The sequence below is a fragment of the Phalangium opilio genome, unplaced genomic scaffold, assembly GCF_054372755.1.
Source record: "Phalangium opilio isolate 3A_F unplaced genomic scaffold, DU_Popi_V2 ptg000024l_1, whole genome shotgun sequence".
Taxonomy (NCBI): Eukaryota; Metazoa; Arthropoda; class Arachnida; order Opiliones; family Phalangiidae; genus Phalangium; species Phalangium opilio.
The window spans coordinates 1,439,999-1,447,850 of record NW_028324155.1 but is presented as its reverse complement, the minus strand read 5'-3'; the positions used below and the strand labels follow the sequence as shown (position 1 = coordinate 1,447,850).

Genomic DNA, 7,852 nt, shown 5'->3' with positions numbered 1-7,852 from the left:
GCGTTCGATTTTGGACTATTTTTTTTAGTGCACGGATATGCATGCAAATACGAAATCACGCAATGCAATTTATTTCCCCTTTTCACGCTGATTGGTTGCGCTATTTTAACCACGTTATTTGAAAACAAATATTCACACGAAAACTACAAAAATTATTTATGAAAATATAGACTAGTGGCAGCCCATGTTAATTCCCCATAGACCTTAATACAGTCAAAGCTGGGAAACTGCCATTACTCTATAGTTATTATTTTATTGTTTCCTTGCTTAAATTAGAAATTGCATAAAAATGTCAAGTCCAATTTTAAAAGTATCAGCTCCTGGAAAAACAATATTACACGGGGAACACGCGGTTGTTTATGGAAAGGTTAATTAATTAATTATTAATTAATTTTAGTTATATATTTATATATCTTTAAATTTAATATATATTTTAGGCTGCTATTGCTGTTAGTGTTAGTTTAAGAACTAACATCACGCTTGAATCTCCCATTAACGATGAAATTATCTTACATTTTTCGTCTTTGAATATGACAAAAATATGGAAAAAAGCTCAAAAAATTGATACTGGTTTTAAAAATGGTATAAAAAATTATTATAGTTTTATCAACTTAATTAAATTATAATAAATGTTAAAATTTTATAGGCGGGGATGAAATTCTTCCTTATTCCGATGAAACTCTTACAAAATATTACGAATATCTTTCTGATAAAAAGCCAGAGGTTGAAGGAACAGTTAGCAGTGCGCAAAATGCCTTCATTTATATATATTGCGCAATAACAGAGCAATATGGCAATGGGTACGAAGATAAACCAAAATTAAGCAATGAAAACCAAAAAAATATAAGACACTGATTTCTTCACTTAGTTGTTGCAAATCAATAAACATGAAAGTCGCCACTGAAATCCCGTTGGCAGCTGGTTTAGGATCTTCAGCCTCTTATTCGGTGGTTTTAGCCACATCCTTGTTATTTTTATACGAACAAATTAACAGAGAAAATTACAGAGAGCCAAAGAGTAAAGATTTGATTAACAAATGGGCTTATCAGTGTGAAAGGGTCATACATGGACAACCATCTGGTATTGATAACTCTACTTGTACATACGGAGGGGCTTTGTTCTTTAAAAATGGAGAAATACGTGAAAAGTTTGAAAAGTATGTATGAAATTTATAATGTCTTAAAGGGAGGGTGAAGTGGAAGATCAAGTGATTTTTTATCGATTCTTCTACTAATTATAAGACCAGTCCGCAGAGTGAAACATTCAGGAAATACAGATTCCGAATGATTTTAAAATTATTTCAAATTAGGTTCAGATTTTAAGGATAATTTTAAACAAGGACCTCCGACCAATCGCGTAACGCCCTGCCTTTTTATTAACAAAATTCTCGTGGCACGCATGCTCCGTGTCGAATGAAATTTATCACGAGATTTGATAAAATTAGGCGCGCGACGTGACAATCGTGGCGCGAGACACGGAGCATGCGTGCCACGAGAATTTTGTTAATAAAAAGGCAGGGCGTTACGCGATTGGTCGGCAGTCCTTGTTTAAAATTATCCTTAAAATCTGAACCTAATTTGAATTTTAAAATCATTCGGAGACTGTATTTCCTGAATGTTTCACTATGCAGACCGGTCTTAAAATTGGTAGAAGTATCGATAAAAAATCACTTGATTTTCTACTTCACCCTCCCTTTAAGAGACTTACTCTCTTAGCCCTTCAACATAAACATATTATTTTGTTTTATTAAAGTTTACCCAAAATGAATATATTACTGGTTAATTCTAATGTTCAAAGAAATACCAAGAAAATGGTAGCTGATGTGAAAATTAAACAAGAAAAAGTATAACTAATTAACTATTAAATTAATTAAATGAAATATAAATTAATTAATTATTAATTTCCCCCCATAGTATACAAAAGTTATTAATCAAATTATGGATTCAATTGAATCTATATCTTTACATCAATGGGATGTCTTGAAGAATGTGTCCAAAAATGGTGGTGGATCTGGTGATCTTATCAATAGTTTCAATGTAAATTAAAAATAATTATTTCCTAAAAATCCTGTCTCACTAAATATAATCAAGAAGTGATATCTAGTTTATTAGGGAGAAGGTATAAGATGCCTATGTATTCGCGCGCCATAGTCCCAGTCCCCCTTTCAAAATACAAGGGGGGACGTAAAAAGAGGCCGGGCTACTTCGCCTCTCCTCAGTCAGTCGGAATTAAATACGTAATTTTCGTCTTTGGCGTCGCGCTGACGTGAGTTTTCAAGAACCAATGAGATGCTGGTTGTAATTTAGAGGCGGGGATTAATTCCGGACCTACTATACGTTTGGACTGGAGATAAAGCTAGATTATAAATGTGGGGCGAATTTATACCTTCTCCCTAATAAACTAGATATCACTTCTTGATATAATATTAAATTTAAATTTATCTTTATAGGATTTGGTTCCAATAAACCAACATTTATTAGAAGCAATTGGAGTTGGACACCCAAAATTAACCACAATTTGTTCTATAGCCGCTCAATTTGGTTTAGCAGCTAAATTAACGGGTGCAGGTGGAGGAGGATGTGCCTTAATTTTTTTGACAAAAGGTAGGCTAAGGTGTATTAATTAAATTACAAGAATTATTCTAATGTCTAAACTCTAAAGGTTATCTAGAAAATGAGGAGATGAAATCAAAACTACGTAAAAGTCTGGAAGATGAAGATTTTACAGTTTGGGAAACGGAGTTGGCAGGGCCTGGGGTTCTCATTCATTAATTAATTAATTAATGTTATGATTATTTAATCAAAAAAACATGGAATTTGTAAGGGGATACTGTAATGGGTATTTTATTTTTTAATCTGATCTTGAATTTTTCAAATATTGATTTGTATTTACAACATTTTCTTTTTTAAATATATCAAATAAATAAATACACATATTCTTTTAAAAAATCATCCATTGTCTATTCTAAAAATTCATCCCCTTCCGTTACATCTTTAAGGCTTAGAACCTCAATCTGTCCTTTACCTTTTGTTTCTTGACGGACAAATTCATCAATTCTTCTGAAATTTCCAGGATCTGTTAAGAAAACCTGAAAGAAAAATGTTATTTGCGTGTTAAAAACAGTTTAAACTTAACCAAGATCATTAATTAAATACCATATCCAAATCTCCACCAGCAAGATTCTCACTCTCGATAGAAGAAGCCAATTCCTTTACTTTACTCCGGTATTGTTTTCCTCCTGGTATGGTTATCTTGAGCTTCATTTGAGCTCTTTCAATCTTAAGTGTTTCTTGAAGTTTACGTATTACTTCTAAGGCTTGTTGTTTCGTGCTTTTGTTAGGCTTAATGGAGATATGAGCTTCTTTCATTGACTTCTCGATTATACCAACAGGGTATGGTCTTTTAGATTCAGGATTGACGCATTTATCCGAAACTATGGTAGCAATATCTCTGAACATATTCTCTAATTGCTGTTGGCGTTCTTTCTCCGAGACTTGTAACTCTCCTTTGTCTAAGATCTAAACAGAATTATGTTAAAAATTAACTGGGAATTACTTAGTTTTGACATTAAATTATACATACCTCCAAACATATTTCAGTGGCGTTATCCTTTCCAAAACATTTTAACAAGTCCTCCTTCTTGGCAACCTGTCCTTTAGATACGTTTGTGAAAACGGAATGTGTTTGAAGTACTTCATCTATGTCTTTCTCACTGTATTATAACCAAACCCGTCAACTTTGAATAACAGTTCAGCGTAAAGTGATTCTGTTACTTACACTTTATTTCTCCATGAAACAACTTTATTTTTGTAGCAAGCGATTTCAAATCTTTTCCCACCCTTTTTCATTCGCACAACAGCGACGTTTGTTAATCGAATTTGATTTGTAGGTGTAAATATAGACATTTTGGAGGACTAATTTTGGGCTCTCTGTGAAGAAATAGACAATTAGTCTATGCTTGTCTATGGACAATTGAGTAGTGGCACTCCATGTTAACTACCCATAGAGCTTAATACAGTCAAAGGCAAGTAGGTGCCATTACTCTATTGGACACATGGTTAGGCCAAGGCTTAGCAAAAATAACAACTTGAACTTAGGCCTAAGGCCTTTGCAAAAAAAAAATAAATTAGAACTAAAACATAGTTATATATAATTTACCTATATGTTTTTCAGATATGTTTTGAAACACTATCACTATTCACTAATTATTAAACTAAATATGAATCCAATTAAATAATTACGGTGACAAGTTGCAACTTCGAGTGTAACGGGTAGCAGACGAACTAAATAACAGATCAAAGCTGCGTTCAGGTGCATTCACCATAAACACCGTGTGGCTAGACCGTTGCCTACGTTAATCAAGGCCTGTGCGCGGTGGCATCGAAGGGGGGGACTTTTAGCGCGAGATTTCATTGATAGCTGGACCGAAACGCGCGCGAAAATGAGTATTTAAAATTCTAAGCGCGAGAAAATGAACATTTCAAATTTTTTAGGTCCAGCTATTAGCGCCTCAGCTGAGAGAATTTGGCAACTTAAATTGCCAAAATAATATTAAAAATCGACGCCGCGCACAGGCCTTGATTAACGTAGGCAACGGTTAGACACATCGTAGCGCACCATTTTTCGGTTGGCTACCAGACTCAGCTTTAACTTACATTGAACGCACCCAAAGGTTTTACACCAAGGAGTATTAAAGACTGGAGACGAAAAATACTCTCCCGTAAGAAAAACAAATAAAACGTCAACAAAATTTTTTTTTTCATAAAAAACTTTATTCTTATTAGATAATCTAGAAATCCCACATATCACTCATTTCATCTTCATTTCTAATAAATAAACCATTAACTTTATGATATGACAACGGAATGTCTTCTTCCATTTCCTCTATTTGTCCTAACTCTTTCTCAAAAAGCTAAAAACACCAAAAAAAAAAAAAAAAAATTATTAATAATATAAAAAAGTAACCCCAAAACATCACAGGAAAGTGAGGAAACCATACATCTTTATGACGTATTTCTAGAACATCGGACAAATCCCATTCCATTTGGGGAAGTTGTTTATTAATAAACTGAGCTTTTTTAGAAACATCAGGATGCCAATGATTTTGCAATGTCTAAATTAGAAAAATATTATTTAATCATCCCTAATTAAGTTAAATATCTTCTAAAGTCATGTTAATTTTCACCTTAATCTCCCATAATGAACTATCAATGGCTTTACAAAGACTCGGGTCAGGTTCACTTGATACATAAGGATCTTCATCAACTGTACAATAATACCAAAATTAAATTAAATTATAATTAAATGCCACTTAAATATGATTAAATTAAATTACCATCAGACACATTTGGTCTATCAATTAAAACAAGTAGACTAGGATGGCGTATTAATAAATTGCCAATAAATGGGATTAAAGTCAAGAGGACATCGGGAGGGGCAATTAAAGCCAACCTGGCCAATCTCTTAGCAAATGCAGCTACTAAATATGCTGGAATATGTCTGTAAAAATGTTAATTTAATATTAATTCAATGTAAATCAAGCTAAAATTAATAAATTATCCTTATTCTTACGTAGAAGATAAGAAAAGGTCAGTTAGGTAAAAAAATCTTGCTCTATATTTTACATAAAATATCACATCCGTTAACAATGCGTATAGTTTCTTATAAAAGTCTGGATATTCCCTAAAGGTTAAAATTAAAAGAAACATTAGAAAATGAGTTTTTCTTAATCCAGGGTTCATACAACTTTTGGAAAACAAATTTCCCTGAGATTTCCAGCCTTTTCCCCTTATACTTCCCTGAGTTTTCCCCTTATGGATCAAATGTTATCGAAAGAGGGAGGGGGGGGGGCAAATAGGACTATAACATAGTCAAAGGACATCTCCCTATCTCTAATATAACCAGAGTTATGAGCCTCCAAAATTTAGTGTAATGTTAATCCTTTGGAGGGAATGTTTACGGATATTTTGATTCATTACCCGGCCCCTGTTTGACTCAAATTTCCCTGATTTCCCTGAATTTTACTAAAAATTCTAAATTTCCCTGAGCTTTTTATCAACTATTTATTTCCCTGATTTTTCCAGGTTTGTATGAACCCTGTAATCATTTAGCTTCAATTAGCCTTATTCCTGATCAGCGCCACCTACCCATAGCGGTGACTTTGAGAACTACTGTAAGCGGCAAGCCAATCAGATGTCGCTAAAATCTGGTGACGTCATTTTTGGTAAGACCCGAGAGTGCCAGTCAGTGACGTCACCAGATTTTAGCGACATCTGATTGGCTTGCCGCTTACAGTAGTTCTCAAAGACGCCGCTATGGGTAGGTGGCGCTGATCAGGAATAAGGCTAATTTGTACTTGAAACTTACAAATTATACTTTTGTATTAGAAAAAATAGGCCATTAAGAGCTAATAGACTAACTACACCACCTATTAAGGTAAAAGTTGATTAATTAATTTATTTTTTAAAGTAATTAAGGCAATTTTCAAATGATTAATTTAATTAATTTACCTATGTTATAAGAATCAGTTAAAAAGTCAGTTAATAATAAAGGATTTGTTAAATTTGGCAATATTTTGCTATGTAAATTTATAAGGACTTTCTTATAAAGTGAGGGTGAAAGTCTAAATTTCAAAAATTCAACCCACGCAATAGAAAACTTCTTTTTTAACAAATTTCCTTCACCTTCCTCTAAAACTGTGAAGAATTGTTAAATTTACGTGATAAACTGAAAGATCCAGCCAGCAATGCATACTTGAGCAAAAAAGGTGAAGTAAAGCAAAGGTGTTTTCCAAAAATATGCTATTATTATCCTTTGAAGAGTTTCTACGTCTTTCATGAAGAATTGAGATGATTGTCTTGAGGGTATTAAGGTTGAGACTATGATTATCTTTAAAGTCTATATATGTGTCAACAAGGTGGTTGGTATTGACTCGATCATCTAACACCTTTCCAATTATTTTCTAAACAAAATGTGACAGTGTCATATACTCGATAATTTTGACCAATGTATGACAGGAATGGGGGGGGATGTCAATATACCTTAAATAAATCTGACTGCTTATCATTTAACGCTAATGTCAATGTAATTAAAGTATAAAATGATTTTTTCTGTAATAAATGAAGCCAATTTTTAAGTTCCGAAGATAAATATAAAACATTGGGTTTAAATTTTAGGCCATACTTGGACATTTTTTGATTTATGATTAATTAAAAGTAAAAGCTCTTCAATTGCTTCGAGAAAGCGTTCAGTATGCCATTCTTTAAGTTTATCCTCCATATTCATTTCTACATTAACTGAAACTTCAATGAGAGCTTCGTGTTCCAAATATTTTTGTTTACCTCGTTCATCATCAATATTTTTCTCCGAACCCAGTTGATTTTGACAAACATTTCCATCTTTGATGACTTCTTTTATGACGTTTTCCAAACCTTTCACGGCAGAAATAATCACCGTTTCATCTTCGCTCTGAAATTAATTAATCACCAAAACATTAAAACGTGCCAGCTTCGTTACTACTATAGACAGACAGAGAAGAGAGCCATGTGGTTTTGGTTTTGGCAGTTAATTAGGGCGCAATTAACACCGGTTTTCAGGATATAGTACAAACGTAATAATAAGAAAATATAGTTTCTTACCATCAAGGTTTGAATTAAATCTACGATAACGTTGGGATTTGATTTATTTTCCAAAAATCTTTCGACTTTTCGTTCGATCGCGAAAATTGTGTTCCGCGAGGACAACTTGCCATGCGCTTCGCGCGCCATTTTTCTCTCCTATATATTTAGAAAGCGCATGCGTTATCCGTCACCCTCATTCGTCAGTCGAGGAAGGAAAATCGTAGAGGGAGGTT

At 33.4% G+C, this 7,852-nt stretch overlaps 3 protein-coding genes across 8 annotated transcripts; 1 reads left to right on the top strand and 2 right to left on the bottom strand.

The window, feature by feature from the left end:
- Nucleotides 1-3: 3 nt before the first annotated feature.
- Nucleotides 4-2,951, top strand: Mvk (Mevalonate kinase). 2 transcript variants are annotated; one of them, XM_089867714.1, is made up of 8 exons: nt 4-367; nt 438-582; nt 647-800; nt 869-1,156; nt 1,753-1,843; nt 1,914-2,036; nt 2,450-2,603; nt 2,671-2,951. In XM_089867714.1, the coding sequence occupies exons 1-8, from the start codon at nt 290-292 to the stop codon at nt 2,769-2,771; spliced, it is 1,134 nt and encodes a 377-aa protein (XP_089723840.1). In that variant the 5' UTR covers nt 4-289; the 3' UTR covers nt 2,772-2,951. The 2 variants fall into 2 exon arrangements, with proteins under 2 accessions (XP_089723840.1, XP_089723839.1); XM_089867713.1 differs by having other exon boundaries at nt 7-367; nt 2,662-2,951.
- Nucleotides 2,816-4,310, bottom strand: Sbds (SBDS ribosome maturation factor). The gene is made up of 5 exons (XM_089867716.1): nt 4,159-4,310; nt 3,778-3,929; nt 3,583-3,712; nt 3,156-3,518; nt 2,816-3,088 (listed from the first exon to the last, which is right to left on the bottom strand). The coding sequence occupies exons 2-5, from the start codon at nt 3,903-3,905 to the stop codon at nt 2,960-2,962; spliced, it is 750 nt and encodes a 249-aa protein (XP_089723842.1). The 5' UTR covers nt 3,906-3,929; nt 4,159-4,310; the 3' UTR covers nt 2,816-2,959.
- Nucleotides 4,311-4,750: 440 nt separating this feature from the next.
- On the bottom strand, nt 4,751-7,771 carry LOC149692052 (nucleolar complex protein 4 homolog B). Of its 5 annotated transcripts, none has more exons than XM_089867700.1 (12): nt 7,638-7,771; nt 7,341-7,467; nt 7,183-7,295; nt 7,041-7,109; nt 6,754-6,961; nt 6,510-6,695; nt 6,367-6,427; nt 5,572-5,682; nt 5,336-5,499; nt 5,186-5,265; nt 5,000-5,113; nt 4,751-4,912 (listed from the first exon to the last, which is right to left on the bottom strand). In XM_089867700.1, exons 1-12 carry the CDS (start codon nt 7,764-7,766, stop codon nt 4,790-4,792), a joined length of 1,485 nt encoding a protein of 494 aa, XP_089723826.1. In that variant the 5' UTR covers nt 7,767-7,771; the 3' UTR covers nt 4,751-4,789. The 5 variants fall into 5 exon arrangements, with proteins under 5 accessions (XP_089723826.1, XP_089723828.1, XP_089723827.1 ...); XM_089867702.1 differs by having other exon boundaries at nt 7,183-7,286; XM_089867701.1 differs by having other exon boundaries at nt 7,183-7,297; nt 7,346-7,467.
- Nucleotides 7,772-7,852: the final 81 nt, after the last annotated feature.

Excerpts from the sequence above, each read along its gene's own strand:
- LOC149692052 (XM_089867699.1), bottom strand. The coding sequence starts at position 7,766 with ATGGCGCGCGAAGCGCATGGCAAGTTGTCCTCGCGGAACACAATTTTC. Across the intron at positions 7,468-7,637 it reads ATTTAATTCAAACCTTGATG|AGCGAAGATGAAACGGTGAT; the intron begins GTAAGAAACTAT and ends AATTAATTTCAG. Across the intron at positions 6,428-6,509 it reads AACTGATTCTTATAACATAG|GTGGTGTAGTTAGTCTATTA; the intron begins GTAAATTAATTA and ends TTACCTTAATAG.
- Mvk (XM_089867713.1), top strand. The coding sequence starts at position 290 with ATGTCAAGTCCAATTTTAAAAGTATCAGCTCCTGGAAAAACAATATTA. Across the intron at positions 583-646 it reads TGATACTGGTTTTAAAAATG|GCGGGGATGAAATTCTTCCT; the intron begins GTATAAAAAATT and ends AAAATTTTATAG. Across the intron at positions 2,037-2,449 it reads ATCTTATCAATAGTTTCAAT|GATTTGGTTCCAATAAACCA; the intron begins GTAAATTAAAAA and ends TTATCTTTATAG.
- Sbds (XM_089867716.1), bottom strand. The coding sequence starts at position 3,905 with ATGTCTATATTTACACCTACAAATCAAATTCGATTAACAAACGTCGCT. Across the intron at positions 3,519-3,582 it reads CCACTGAAATATGTTTGGAG|ATCTTAGACAAAGGAGAGTT; the intron begins GTATGTATAATT and ends AATTCTGTTTAG. Across the intron at positions 3,089-3,155 it reads CTGGTGGAGATTTGGATATG|GTTTTCTTAACAGATCCTGG; the intron begins GTATTTAATTAA and ends TTTTTCTTTCAG.